This window comes from Gadus macrocephalus, chromosome 14 (assembly GCF_031168955.1).
Source record: "Gadus macrocephalus chromosome 14, ASM3116895v1".
NCBI lineage: Eukaryota > Metazoa > Chordata > Actinopteri > Gadiformes > Gadidae > Gadus > Gadus macrocephalus.
The window spans coordinates 1,527,329-1,542,841 of NC_082395.1; the positions used below are offsets into that span (position 1 = coordinate 1,527,329).

The 15,513-nt window shown below is 45.6% G+C and overlaps 2 protein-coding genes and 1 long non-coding RNA gene across 6 annotated transcripts in view; 2 read left to right on the top strand and 1 right to left on the bottom strand.

Moving 5' to 3' along the window:
- Positions 1 to 1,183: 1,183 nt before the first annotated feature.
- On the bottom strand, positions 1,184 to 4,886 carry LOC132471943 (uncharacterized). 4 transcript variants are annotated; one of them, XR_009528949.1, is made up of 5 exons: positions 4,765 to 4,886; positions 4,532 to 4,684; positions 3,705 to 4,002; positions 3,140 to 3,228; positions 1,184 to 2,771 (listed from the first exon to the last, which is right to left on the bottom strand). It is a non-coding gene; the product is annotated as an uncharacterized LOC132471943 (long non-coding RNA). The 4 variants fall into 4 exon arrangements; XR_009528947.1 differs by having other exon boundaries at positions 3,705 to 3,854; positions 3,934 to 4,002; positions 4,532 to 4,860; XR_009528946.1 differs by having other exon boundaries at positions 4,532 to 4,861.
- A 3,029-nt stretch (positions 4,887 to 7,915) lies between these two features.
- Positions 7,916 to 15,237, top strand: LOC132472371 (transcription factor 12-like). The gene is made up of 6 exons (XM_060071978.1): positions 7,916 to 8,962; positions 9,185 to 9,257; positions 11,956 to 12,166; positions 14,248 to 14,430; positions 14,966 to 15,019; positions 15,201 to 15,237. The coding sequence occupies exons 1-6, from the start codon at positions 8,891 to 8,893 to the stop codon at positions 15,235 to 15,237; spliced, it is 630 nt and encodes a 209-aa protein (XP_059927961.1). The 5' UTR covers positions 7,916 to 8,890.
- tcf12 (transcription factor 12) overlaps positions 14,959 to 15,513 on the top strand; it is a 38,166-nt gene continuing 37,611 nt past the window's right edge. The window contains exon 1 of the mRNA XM_060071251.1: positions 14,959 to 15,303. Within this exon, the coding sequence (XP_059927234.1) occupies positions 15,285 to 15,303 (19 nt within the window). The 5' untranslated portion in view covers positions 14,959 to 15,284. The remainder of the gene's footprint in view (positions 15,304 to 15,513) is intronic.

The window sequence follows — 15,513 nt, forward strand, 5'->3', positions numbered from 1 at the left end:
CATGTCATGAATATTCATAATAAGAGCCAAAATCTATCTATCAATGTAAGCACCAACAGAGGATCATGGGCATCAGGGCTCCGTTTCCCGATAACGATGCTCGTACGATCATTCTCACGATGGATCTTGCAAGCCATCGTAAATTTCTTTGGAGCGCTTCGAACGCGCGTTCACTCACTGCACTCACGACGTTCGTAGGATTGTAACCGTCTACTGACACGGTGCTGAAATGGGCTCCGTAGGAGGGGGTGACGCAGGAATGATGCAGGAAAATGGGGTTAAAAAGCGTTAAAATATCTCCCCATCAAGGCCATCAACAGAATAGCCTACGAAAAGATTAGACTGCAATAATATGAATGCTAAAGATATTAAAACACAATTGATTAGGCCTAGGCTGACATATGCTACATTAGTCCTTATCCTGAACGCACTACTACATTTTTTCAAGGCATTTTCCCCCCTGAAATAATTACAAAAATAGCTTGTGTGACAACTACATTTATCTTAATGTGCAGCAAAGAGCGGACTATCTGATTCCGCATAAGGTTTCATTGATTGGTGCGCAATTTAGAATCTATGATGTAAAACAAAAAATGCAACATTCCATTCATTCAGTAGCATTCAAACTCAGATTCTGGGCATTGAAACCCGGCTATTGCTGACCCGATTAGGAGAGCTTGGTCTAGATCCTGCCCATATTGTTGGGCAGGATGATGTATAGGCCTTTTTACACTGCCAAGCCGGACACCCGCATGCAAGAATGAGCTCACGTCTGAGTAAAGGCTACAAACAAAATTAATTATTTACAAGTGCAAAAACTTCAACTTATTGTTCATTTTGCTGAGCACTTGTTTTTTATCCCGACAAAAGCCTCATAAGGAAGGTTCCTCTGCGTCTCTCGTAGATCGTAGGCCTACCATCTTTCAAGGTATTTTTTAATGTGACTACATAACCTTCTCTCACATGATCAGCAGCTCGCGGATTTCACTTACACCGAAACAGCCTGCCCTGGCCATCATATCCCTTCTTTTCCGGGTAGGCTATACTAGGTTATTAACTTATCCTGGAAATGATAATAGTATATTAAACAAATCCCAGCACCATACCAAAAGGAGGCAGCAAATCAGAGCTAAACATATCTATCTGCTCATTTCCACATGGTAAGAGAGCAACACAAAACAGGTTTATAATATTTGGATGTTTTATTTTCTTTAAATCAAGCAGGTTACATTTCATTCGTTTTTACACAATCTGATATTTGGAGGCATTTGCAAATATGCTCATAAATTACATGATTTGTAATCCCAAAGAATGAGGTGGTTAATGATCAATATTGGGATCAACAGTGATCACCCTACTAATCTAGGCATTACGTATGCAGGCAGAAAAAGAAAAGTTCCAATTAAGGTCTCATGTGAAACTCCACAGGTCTGAAATACTCAGGAACACATGAAAATGGCACAAAAATGAATTTCACTCTCCAACCTTTTGCTAAAGAGACGTTGACAGGCCCACAGAGAGCCTGGAGCTCACGGGACAACATTAACACACATTCTGCTTCATGAAGAGGTCAGATTATCGTCAGACCATAGACATTACATGTAAGGACACTGAACATTTGGCCGGATTACACATAGAAATGCAATCCACAACAAAATGGGTAAAGATAAAGCATGTTTATTGATGCGGCAAACAAAGGTTCAAATATCCTCCAAAGCACTTCAAGCCCTCAAAGAATGAAACTCAAAACGCAGATGAGGTAAAAGAAGAAACTTCTAAATTAAAGTGGAGCGACCCAGGGACAAGTCTGGTTTGGGTTAAAGATTATGGATGGTTAACTTTGTGTAACGTGTTTGGACAAGCAAGTTTAGGTTTTAAGGCAAGCGACTTCAGGTATTAGGCATGCGACTTCAGCCAAGCGAGTACAGGCAAGCGAGTCTAGGCAAGCGAGTCTAGGCAAGCGAGTTTAGGCAAGCGAGTTTAGGCAAGCGAGTTTAGGCAAGCGAGTTTAGGCAAGCGAGTTCAGGCAAGCGAGTTCAGGCAAGCGAGTTCAGGCAAGCGAGTTCAGGCAAGCGAGTTCAGGCAAGCGAGTTCAGGCAAGCGAGTTCAGGCAAGCGAGTTCAGGCAAGCGAGTTCAGGCAAGCGAGTTTAGGCAAGCGAGTTTAGGCAAGCGAGTTCTGGTATTAGGCAAGCGAGTTTAGGCAAGCAAGTTCAGGTATTAGGCAAGCGACGCGAGTTTAGCCAAGCAAGTTCAGGTTTTATGCAAGCGAGTTTAGGTTTTATGCAAGCGAGTTTAGACAAGCGAGTTTAGGCAAGCAAGTTTAGGTAAGAGAGTCAAGTTACTTTAGGCCTCACTTTATTTGCGGTTAAATTGCGGCATTAGGTTTAGAAAGAAGGTTAAGATCCAGGCTCAGGTTTGCTTCCAGCCTCGTCCCTCTAGTCGCTCCCTATAAAGAGGGTTCCCAGCTACCGTGTTAAAATACAACAGCTGGGATTACAGATGTGGAGTACAGAAATAAATGACAAAGATTGATTCAAACATTCTTCCCCCAAAATGTGGTGCAACATAAAATGGAGAAAATAATTACTTACTTTCCATTGAAACCCAGTCATATCTTACGATCTCACGAGGTCCCGCCGCAAGGGGCGGACTTACGAGCTCTATAGAGTGTGCACTGTGTGTTGATGTTGGGTGTGGATTAATGTGCTGGTGTAGCCATCCAGGGATCCTCAGGGTTTATGGGAGTAGGACACACTGGTGTAGTTCAGTACTGTGAAGTAAATTGATGCAAAAAGTAGAATCAGTGTCAAGGGCAATCAAATGTCTATAAATGCAGGAACAGCCCCATCTGGTCTCAATCAGCATTTGATTTCATAGACTTAAATTAGCGAAAAAACAAGCATTTATTTACCGCAACCGTCCTAGTGCTGGAGAACCAGGTTTCAAAAAAATTCAATACGAGCCTCCAGGTGCATTGGAGTTACTGCATTTAATTAACTTTAATTTAATTAAGAGCACACTAGTCAGTGGAGATGTTCACAGAAAAGACTTGTCTTCAGACCTTTATAAAGATCAGGAGGGATTATATAATTGCCGTTTGACGCGTTAGGTCTGTTCAAGGAGGAAGTGAATATTTACCAGCGTTGGGTCTCTGCACCATGACACCCAGCTGCCGCACATCTGGTCTCCCTTTAAGTCGCCTGAAGGAGAGGTCAACTTAATTGAACCTAAGGGGAATGGGTCACAAGAAAAGGTAAGGATAAATCAAAGCTAAACATAGAAAGGATGAAAACAAGCATTGTCCAACATGGGGTTCGGCGATATTTTGATGTAAAAACATTTAGGTGTACGATCCAACCATCAAAAACAGGCTCTTCTTATCATGTTTCCAATGTACCCCGAGTTGCTACGCCCTCATCAGCCACCAGGTGGCAGACTTGATTTTGTCAGTAGAAGGAGCAAAATAGCCATCCAGCTTGATTACAGCAATAGTAGAGGAGCGAGTCAAAAGAATGCGTTTGAGCCCCTTCAGCCATTGGCTCTTGTTCAAGGACATCCCGCTGATTGGCTGAAGTCAGATCTTATTCTCTAGAAAGTTTGTTACAGAAGAAGCCCCTAGTATCAAAGCAACATACCCGCCAAACAAAACTAACCTTGTTGAATAAATGAAAATGTCTTCAAGATGGTCAATCCAGTATCTTACCGGTTCCACATGGAGTCTCTAGTCGGCTGCGCTGCGGGCCTTAGGTCCGTCCTCTGCTCCTGGACGAGGTCTTGAGTATAAAGAACCAGTCATCAAGCTGCTTGGTCTCTTCAAAGAGGTGGAGGTTTGACCGCCTGCACCATGAGGACGCTGTGGATACGGTATGGGACCATTTATCAGCGGATCTGAACTGCAGAACTTTAATCACATCAGCTGTAGATTTATGTACCTTCTCCGGAAAGATGAGTGGTCGTAAGCCCCTGAGCAGTGATCTTCATCCCCAGTGACTCCTTCAATCCTGCTGGAGCAAACAGTTACCATTTGGAGATGACCCAGCTACCCTAGTGTACTCACTACTAAGTGATACAACCCGGTTCAGTGTTTCCCCCAGACAATGTCTTAGTCAAGGTGGGGGGGGGGGGGGGGGGGGGTCTTCGGTGAGGGTTTCAGTTCGCAATAATACATACAACCGCCTTTTCAATTGCATTCAAAATGCTTTATGGCACGACTATTGTTTTGAACAGTATACAGTATTACCGACAAATTATTTATCTATATTTTTTGTACTTGAGGAAAGTATGTTTTCTTTCCCTACGAGTTTTGCACTTTGTTATTGCATAATTATTTTTTTATATATAATTTTTCTACATTGGTAGTCAAGGCGGGGCCCTGCTGTTAAGACGGCCTTAACCACACAGTGCTGGGGGAAACACTGCAGTTACTTGAGTTAAACATTAGAGTTTAGTCCCCAAATGGCGATACCACCAGTTCATGGCTGTGCTCTTTGAGTTTCTCGTTGATCAGATTGACCTGGAGAAAGAGCTTACATTCCATGGATGAGGAGCTGGTTGGTCTAATCACGAGCCGCCTTCGGACCTCCACCGCCGGACCCCCCAGCCGTCCTCCACCGCCGGGACCGTCTCCTCCAGGACCTCCACCGGGCCAACCGCCTGGACCTCCGCAACGTCGCCTCATTTCTTCTGAAATGTGACACACGTTCTATTTGCACCCCGGACATTCCTCCCCGTTCATGATGCACTGGAGAAGAGTTTAGCTTTACTGGATGAGGAGCCGCCGCCGCCGGGCCCTCCAGGACGCCGCCGCCGCCTCCGGGCCCTCCAGGACGCCGCCGCCGCCTCCGGGCCCTCCAGGCTGACCGCCGCCGCCGCCGGGCCCTCCAGGCTGACCGCCGCCGCCGCCGGGCCCTCCAGGCTGACCGCCGCCCTCCAGGCTGACCGCCGCCGCTCTCCATTGACACCCATTCATATTTTCGCTTTCTACAATGTCTTTCTGGTGGTGACGAGCCAGCCATCTCTTCTTCGTTCATTACTAGACTCCTGTTGCATTGTGGGATAGCGTAGTGAAGTCCGTGCATAGACATTCTCTGGTCCGTGGTTTACTTTGGCGGTAGTACCACATTCTCTGGTAGTACGCATTCAGAAACGTCTTCCGTACTACAGAATGCATACTGAGTATTCGGACGCGCTATATTTTTTGCGTACTACAAAATGCATACTTGTTTGTTAGTATAATCGAAACATTAACGGAAACAGATATCCCTCTTCCAGAAGCCCCTCCCACTCTCTCACTTGGCGCCTCTAAACCCATGTCACTCTGTGTCTTTTTATGAATATTCATGAGCAAGCTAGAACCTTCTCTATTTAAAATCGATTAATGTAGTCCAAAAAAGGGATCAGTTCCAGCCGGGAACCGTCCCTGGAGAACGGGGGTGTCTAGTAAGTGAGTCGGCTCCCCAGAGCTCAGCCACTCATCAGCCACTCAGATGGCTGATGAGCCGGGCACCCCTGCTTTGACTGGGAGGACCCTGACAGAGTCGCAGACACCTCTACGTCTCTGCCTGGGAGCTGGGATGGTTTCATGCTTTGGGTTTCAGAAAACGCTCCTCTGCCGCAGATACTGGGGTACAGCGAGGGCAGCCAGAGGCCTGCGCCCCTTCCATCTGCTGAGGAGGTTAAAACACAGTAGAACATAGAAACGCTCTAACATAACTTCCTTTCTTGCCTGTTGTAAATGGTTCCTGGAGTGTCACAGCCTGGGCTACTGTAGTAAATCATTTTTTTATTTATTATATTTGATAACGTTATGTATAGCGCATCGGCAAATTAATTAAACGTTGTTATAAATTAACACGAATCATTTTAGCAATAATGTGACACATGATACCCACCTACGGCAACTTATTATTATTTTTTTTCTAATTGTTGTCCATCCATGTCTTGATATTTCCATTAAGATTCCATTCTGTTCTGTTTCTAGAAGTAGTGAGCATAATGGCAGGATTTATTAAAGCTTGCAACATTTGCCAGACCCATGTCAACTTTGAGGAGATGGAGCTGCTGGAGGTTAGGTGTAGATGGATAAGAATAAACCGTATGATTTCTGATATTTGTTCATAGTGGTTCTGCCACACCCCACAACCAATTACATTATAGAAAGAAGGGCCATAAAATCTGTAGGCCTATCCATAGAATATTTTCGCGTAAGGCTAAATTAATTTTAATATTGATTTTCACCTAGCTACCTTTCTGTAAGTGCCAAAACAAACGTTAGCTCGTAATGCTAACTCGTCTAAAAACAACTACTGTATAACATGTGTCACACTATTGATACAATGATTTGTGTTGATTTATAACAACGTTTCCTTTATTTGCGTTCGTGATTTTCACAAGCCCTCTGATTTCACAAGCCCTCTGACGTCCCAGCGAGCCAAGTCCCAGGACCCAGCCAATGAGGGATGAGTTCCCTCATGAATATTCACGAGCTTCCCACTACCACCCTGCAAAAAATAAACTTGCATCCTGCGGGCCTGTATACAGCGCGCAGGCTTGATGCGCATGCTCCGCCTCGTCTTCTTCTCTTTCTTTGTACAGAACCAGCGACACACAGTGGCCTTGAATATGTACTACAGCGTTTCTACAGCTAGATGCGTTTTGCAATGAGTGCATCTTTAAGGAGAAGTTCGTTTGTTGTTGGATATTAGACAGATATTCGTATATTCATTTCGGGTTCATCAGCGGTTCCTGCCTACTTTAAAGGCACCCAGTGCAACTTTATGTAAACATTCAATGAAAAATAAAGATTCAATTTCTAGTCTTTTTTACACGTAGTAAGTTTCAATAACTCCATACCATTACATATCGACATTCAAGGAGCAAAGATGAGACGTCGTTGTGTGGTGAGAACTGATAGAAAATCGTAAACAACAACAATCGCCGGTGGGGAGAAGCCATTTTTCCATTGACTGGAAGCCTGCTTTATTTATTGTAGGTTACAAAAAATAAAGAAAATGGCGGCATTGTTGTTGTTATCGATTTTCTATCAGTTCTCACCACACAACGACGTCTCATCTTTGCTGCTTGAATGTCGGTATGTAATGGTATGGAGTTATTGAAACTTACTACGTGTAAAAAAGACTAGAAATTGAATGTTTATTTTTAAGCCTCGAAAGTTGCACTGGGTGCCTTTAAGTCAGTCTTGGAGGACAACCTAGGGAAACCCAGTTGCTACTGACTGCTTGCTTTTAACAAAGGGACAGTCAATCACTCCAATTAATTTCCAATGGGAAATAGCTTTTTCCTCAATAGCTTCGAAGGTATCGGCACCAAAACACCCCAAACCAATGCAGAACATTTCTACTAGGTGGTACTAATTAGACACACCCAAGGATAATATGATATGCACCTACCATTTTATAGAATCCCTTTAATTTCCTATGGGAAATGGATTTTTTCCCAATTGCTTCCACGGTATGGGGCCCTCAGACCAATGCAGAACTGTTCTACTAGGTGTTATTGATTAGACACAAAAATAATCCCATTCTCTTAATTTCGCCTTTCTTTTGATTGTTGTTATTGTCGTGAAATCATCAGTCCGCCTGTTGTACACTCTCTGACCAGCAGAGGAGTGTTTTGTGTTCATGAGAGTATGAACCCCCATTCACACACACGCACACACACACGCACACGCACACACACACACACACACACACACACACACACACACACACACACACACACACACACACACACGTGAATGTATCTCTTTCAACATACAGGTTCACATATTTGTTCTGCGAGAAATAAAGAATTTAACAATTATTAAGCTATTTATCAACCTCTCAAGCGCCGGACATAGAGGCATCACTTCAACAGGACTCCGTTAATTGTGTCTGGGGGTCAGTTGGGGTCATCTTGTGCACGGCGAGGAACTAGACGGTTCGGCGGAGGGATCCTCATTTAATCGCCGTTCTGAGGCTTCCGCGGAGCAAAAAATGTCTGCTCAGGGAAACTCATAACACACAGATACAGAGGATATCTGTGCGTTTATCGCGATTTTATCACTGTATGGTTTAATGTGGAGTCCTTTTGCACCGAACCCCAGCTTCTACTCCTGCGGATGAACCCCAGTGGAGCTCTGCTCGGATAAAAGGTACAACGTCCAGTAGTTTAACTAAGATTTCGAAGAGTGAGAGAACTTGGGAGTTAAGAAGGATGAGACAGGACACTGAGGCGCTGGAACTTCTCTCTCAAACTCTGTATTAATTTACCTCAGCTAAAGGGAACTTGTGGATGAAGGAGTGATGATAAGTAACGTGTTGTGAGTGAGAGCCTCGCCTTACCAGCCTGAACACCACCGTGCATCACCCTGCTCCACCCTCATCCCTTCATCTCTCAATCTGTGTTGACGTTCAGCAGATAATGTAAAGGAAAGCCATCACATCTGCATCCTCGGCTCGTCTCAGGAGTGAACGGTTTAGAGGCTGCTCGGAGCCTCTTGCCTCCGAGTCAGAGCTTCTGATTGTTCATCCGCTTGATGAAGCAGCATCTCACACGAACGCGCACATCCCTCTACTGTGTGTGTGTGTGTGTGTGTGTGTGTGTGTGTGTGTGTGTGTGTGTGTGTGTGTGTGTGTGTGTGTGTGTGTGTGTGTGTGCGCGCGCGCGCGTGCACACCCCTCCATCGCCTGCGTGATGCCGAAACGATCAGTAGTGCGGGGGTCGAACGGGACCACCAGTGTGATAAACAGTCAAGGTTTATCAAACGATCTGGAAGTCGACACTTGATCGTCTACATATTTGTTGAAACGCTTCCGTGCGTCATCACATGGAGAAGTGATGACTCGGTCTGGTCTCTCTAGATCTCTCTAGATCTTCTAGATCTCCAGGATGGATCCCCCGCAGCGGAGCGCCGCTGTTGGAACCGATAAGGAATTAAGTGATCTGCTGGACTTCAGTGCGGTAGGACGCCTGGGATTATACTTTTAACTTTTAAACGTTCAATGTGTCTCATGCATTTTTGCTTTATTAAACAGATACCTTTTTTTTTATTATTAGTGTCCTATTGACGTGTTATTATTTGCACATCGACAGTCTCTCTATATGGTCGGTGCCTTTTGTTAAAGGGTTCCAACAAGGCGTTTAACATGTTACCGAGTGTTTCACAAAAATCTTATCCTGCAGATGTTCTCTCCACCTGTCAGCGGGGGGAGGAACAGACGCACCAGCCTAGGCAGCAGTCGGTTCACTGCAGCAGGTAGGATGTATCCTAACGCCTTAACTAAAGCTGGTGACTGTACTCTGTGTGCCCTTCTGTCTGGGACGGTTACAACTTTCAAAACATTGGCATTATTGTGGAAGAGTTTCCTGTTTTATTGTTTCTTGTTGAAATAATTCTAACGCATTTAACATCACCGGTTGATGCCTTTGCACAACTGGTGAGGAATCCTGAGCTCCCCACCTGGAATTGTCATGTCGATAAACGTGAACTGAGCCTGGTTTGGGCAAACATAATACAGTTGGACAACCTTGATGTAATCCAATCATCCAATCACTGGAGGTCCAACGAGTGTCATCATCAAAAAATGATTAATGACATAATTAAATCTAAAGATGCATAGATATTGTGGCTAGCCTGCTACTACCTGCCTCTTTGATTACTTCCTGTAGGCTAAAGACATTAACTGAACACTGCTGTGCGAGCATTGTGTGAAGCTGTGTCTGCCGCCGCGGAGACAGCTCATAACTCAGGCATTACTGCTCCTCGGGGGCTGATCTGCATGCATTCACATCGCTCAGTTGTTTGCATTGTCTGTGAAACCAAAGAGATCCTTCAAGGCCTATGAAAAGTAAAACACAAAACATTTTGGAAATTGAGAATAAAATTAAAATGGTCAACAAAATGTTTAGAAATGTTAGCATACATTCCTTAGGCTCAACTATAAGTTTATTCAAACTAAACTGGTAACGTGGCAATAGTGCTACATTAAGTACTACGTTCCTCATTATGAATACGTTTATACAAATGTTAATTTGGTTCAAAATATGACTCGAGCAATGTATGTACAAAGACTATGAATCAGTATTGATCCATTCTTTAAAAGCCGTGTTTTATGGACAGCTTGTGAACTCAGGGTGATCACTGCCTACCATATTCATTTATGGTTGTTTCATTGTTTTGTGTTGGACACCCAAAGACATGTCTGTTAGGCAATCATAGGCTCTTACCTTACTGCTTAATACGATAAAACCAGAAATTCGAACAGAAACCATTTCATTAATTTCATTATTCATAGATCTACAAATTAAATATAGGATGTTGAATCCAATGGGGATGAAGAGTCTTTGAAGCTGTTCTTGTGTTGAAGTTCCAGGTCGAATATAAAACTCGATTCTACCTCTGCAGTGGAAGTGCTGTGCACACATTACATCATTCAAGTTTCATAAAGTGTTTACCAGAGACCACAGACACGTGTCATTAAGGGGCAGGTACGAGTTTACCTGCTCAGGAGGCCTTTAGAGAGGCTGATAACCTTGGGAGTCGATCCCCGAACCTTAAAGCTGGCATTCAGACTGCTCTCCAGGATTTGACTCTCATTGACCGACAACAGACTAAGCACTTTGTTGGCAAGAGAAATGAAATGAAACTGGATTACAGAGCAAAGGAGGTCTGTTCCACATTTACTTCTGGAAGGACCTATCTCTTATTTTGCATAGTTTTATTCTGTAAACCTTTAAAGTTCTCCTGTTTAATTGTAGTAATTGTTATGCCTCAACGTCTCTGCTTATCAGAAAGATAAAGCTATATGCTACTCGTCTCTCACCCTTTCATGGGCCTGTTGATTTTCGCTCCATGGGTTTGAGTTTTTCCGGGTTTCTCTGTTCGCATACATAATTCATAATGTTGACTCTATAATTGTGTATAAAGTAGTTGCTACGTCAATAAAAATTATACTTTTGTTTTTTACATGACACACTTTGCATACTCTTCATTGTCAAACTTTATTAAAACATTTTCATGCAAGTCCAATTCTTATTTATTGATCTTTTTAATTCAGGGCAGAACCCAGTGAATTACAGTACATCGAAATTGGCATGTTTATGTTAACAATTATAGTGCCTAAACATGAATGTGTTTCCTTAAGACTTTCAAAGAATATTTAACTTTTTAGTCGTCTAGCAAATGTTCCTAACAAAAGTTCTCGTGATAGGAAGATACTGGACTTTAAACAAGTGTGTGAGGCAAGCTGCTGGAGCTCATTCCCTTTGATTAATGATGAAATCTGAAATTTCTACTTCTATAACCGAGCCATAGCCATTAGCCAACAGCAAATGTGTTCACATTTTGATATGCCCTTATTTTTATCATACAATTTGTGAAAGAGGATGCCTTTATTGCCTTCAACATATTCTATACGAACACATTGTGTAAATATATATATATATATAATATATGCACAATATTTGTATTGGGTATATATTGTTTTTATTCTTTTGCGTTCAGAGTGGGACTGGACTAGGAGAGTCTCAGTAAAGATGGGAGCGACCATCTTTTAGAGAGAACACCTTCAACAGGTTCCTTTTGACACTGCCAGTCTGTGTGTAGCAGTGTTGTTAGCATTAGTTGTTGTTTGTTAGTGGACAAAACTCACAAATAGACGAGCATTAACCCGTTATCCTCTGAAAGCTGCTGCTTCTGCCAGCTAGCTCGCAGCTCTTTGGAATCCTTGTTAAACTAATCCCTGATGATGTCGGCTGAGCGTTAAAACTGCCCGAAAATCTTTGAAGCACTCCCACCTTTGAGGAATATTTGTCAGGAAGGGAAATACACGTTAGTTTATTAACTATAGTTGTACAGTCACTGGGGCTTCTCTTTCTGTGGCGGTAAGTTCCATTTGGACCGGTCCTCCTGTGTGTCTGAGGGCTGGACTGACCGCTGCTCTCCCCTGGTACAGGTATGGACGAGGGGGGCACCCCCACCTGGACCCCCAGGGGCCCGGCCAGCCCTGAGAACCAGCCCCCCAGGGTGAGACAGCCTGTGGAGGCACACCACAACGCATCGCAACACTACACAACACAACACAACACAACGCATCGCAACACAACGCATCGCAACACTACACAACGCATCGTAACACAACGCAACGCAACACATCGCAGCACAACGCAACGCATCGCAACACTACACAACACAACACACCACAACGCATCGCAACACTACACAACACAACACAACACAACGCATCGCAACACAACACAACACAACGCAACCAACACAACACATCACAACGCAACACAACGCAACGCAACGCAACACAACACAACACAACGCAGCACTACGCAACGCAACACAACGCAACACAACACATCGCAACGCAACACATCGCAACCAACACAACACAACGCATCGCAACACTACACTACACTACACTACACTACACTACACTACACAACGCAACGCATCACAACGCAACACAACGCAACGCAACACTACGCGAAGCAACACATCGCAACGCAACACATCGCAACCAACACAACACAACACAACGCATCGCAACACTACACTACACTACTACACTATTTTCCTCACTCTCCACCTCATCCCTAACTCTCCACCTCAAGCTGGTGTGTAGTGAGCGTTCTGGCGCCGACTGGTTGCCGTGCATCACCCAAGTGGGTGCTACATATTGGTGGTGGTTAGTGAGGTCCCCCCCTTCTTTTGAGTGTTATTCTGTTTTGCTATATGCTCTGTAAGGTGACCTTGGGTGTCTTGAAAGGCGCCTCTAAATTAAATGTATTATTATTATTATTATTATTACTACACTACACTGCACTGCACTACACTACACAACACAACGCAACGCAACGCAACACTACACAACGCAACGCAACGCATCACAACGCAACACAACGCAACACTACACAACGCAACACGTCGCAACACAACACTACACAACGCAACGCAAAGCAACACATCGCAACGCAACACAACGCAACCTGCTCCTCTTACCAGGGCTTGCCTGTTACAGGTACACCTGTTTATATCGTTCCATGGTTTGCTTTATAAATATTGTATTAATTGTATTAATGATATAGTTAATTCATGATGTAATAGATTATATATATAAATATATATATATATATATATATATATATATATATATATATATATATATATATATATATAAAGAATAATATTTAGCAATGTCCATTTTATATTTATAAATGACTCTAAAGGGCGATGGATGTGCATGTTTTTTAGGAATGCTAAGCCCTCAGTGTCTCGCTCGCTGTCTGTGCTGCCGTTCATTGGACGGGCTCCTCGGGTGTGAATGTGTCGTGTCGACTGGCCGGGTGTAAACATCTCCTTCACGGCATGTGTGTGTCTCTGCTCCGTTCTGCCTCGTATGAATTTCATTTCATGTCAGTCTCCTGTCACTTTCCATCACGGCTGCAGAGCGTCAGAGAGCCAGTGAGCTGCGTTACCTTGTTGGTGTCTCATGCCCTTCCCCGGTGCACGGCTACAGGCTACAGCAGCACAGGCCTCCCCCGCTCTGAGTTGGAGTCGGGGACACTTGAGATGTCTTCGCTCGGGGTCCAGACACCAGTGTGTTGGTGACATTGCCAGCGAGAAGACCGCTGTTTCCACCGGAATGTAATAAGACAAGGAAATGTGCACGCTGGCCCTTATGCGCGCTGGCCCTCATGCACGCTCGCTCTCGTGCACGCTCGCCCTCGTGCACGCCCATGTTTCAGAGCTACGGACTTGAATGATATACGCAATGTGTTGTTATGTTACACCTGTACGTTTACGCAGGTTGTTTGATCGGAGGCAAATCGGGTCCCAATAATTCTCCAGAGATATCTCTAATCTGTCTCTAGAGATTAGAGATATCTCTAAACTCTAGAGAGAGAGGCGACCGACCGTGGGGTTTGGGGGGGGGGGGTGGGGGGTCTAAGGGGGTCCACCTCACAGGGGGAGGGAGGGGACTCCTCGGGGCTGGTTTAAGCGGGGGGGGGGGGGCTGCGAGGGTGTGATGAACACCCCCCCCCCCCCCCCCCCCCCCCCCCCCCCCCATGTGACCTTGGCTCGCTGCCAGCCGCTGCACCCTGGACAGCTGTGGCTTCAGGCCAGCGGGCTGACAGACACACACACACACACACACACACACACACACACACACACACACATCCATCATAACCACATCGTGTTCCCTGAGCCCCCCCACCCCCCCACCTGGGAACAGGCCAACGGTTAAAGAGCTGACAATGTGGCCCGTTGTGGGCGGGGCCAGCCCGCTCCCCGCCTGCATGCACACGCCCCCGCCCCCACCCGCCCACCACGTCCCCCGCACCACCACGTCACGCCGCGCCACGCGGGCTGACGGCTGGCTTCCTCTACACATCTTCCTCCTCGGCTCTGGCGTCCCGTACACAGGGCCCTGGACTGGTGTGTGTGTGTGTGTGTATCCGGTCAGTATGTGTGTGTGTGTGTGTGTGTGTGCATGTGTGTGTGTGTGTGAGTGTGTGTGTGTGTGTGTGTGTGAGTGTGTGTGTGTGTGTGTGTGTGTGTGTGTGTGACAGTTTGTGTGTGCAAGTTTGAAAGAAATGGACAGACACACAGGAATAGAGAGAGACTGACCCTGAATGTGTCAATGCCCATGGTGTGATTAGTAAAGTGTGTGCGTGCGTGAGTGTGCGTGCGTGAGTGTGCGTGCGTGAGTGCGTGCGTGTGTGTGTGTGGGACGGATCAGACGACAATAGGGAATCTGGTAGGATTTTCAATCTAATGTATTTGAATGATGTCTTCGATTCAGTCGTCGTGTCTGAGTCTAAAGCTGCTTGCACCCCGCTGGGCGGTAACCGCCCTGATCACCGCCGGGAGGCTGCCGACAAAAGTTTCAACTTGGGTAAAGTGAGCGGGGGGGCAAAATCTGTGCGCGTTCACGTGGGCGGTTGTAACAGCCTCCCCTCGGCCGCCCTCATCGAGATGAACGGAGGCGGCGTCGCGGCCCGGCGGTGTGAAAGCAGCTCGAGTGTTGTTCCAGTCTGGGCTTCACAGCAACAGACTGATGTTCCTGTAGGACTTCTGCTATGTATAATATGTTGTCTATTGATGGTTTTTCTAGCCAATTAGGCTGTTGTGTCACTCCATTAGCGGGCACCTGACCACCGCTCTAACACTCTGATCCGCCCCTAGGGCTTCACCGGGGGTTCTCATTACGGCGATCAGCTGAGTGGCAGTCGAATAGCGCCCCTCCAAGGAACCCACGCGACACCTGTCATGACCTCGAACAGAACGGGTAAGGAGACCATTCCTGTCACCTCACACCCCCCCCCCCCCCCCCCCCCCTGACGCCCGTAGCCGTGGAAATACGTTTAAAAATACACCTGCTCATCACGCCCCTCGCACACGATGCATCTGGAGGAGATGAGACTGCCGGTACTCCATCAACCTCCGCCTCTCTCCTCCTCTCATAACACCGTCCTTTATGCACCTCCTCTCTCCCCTC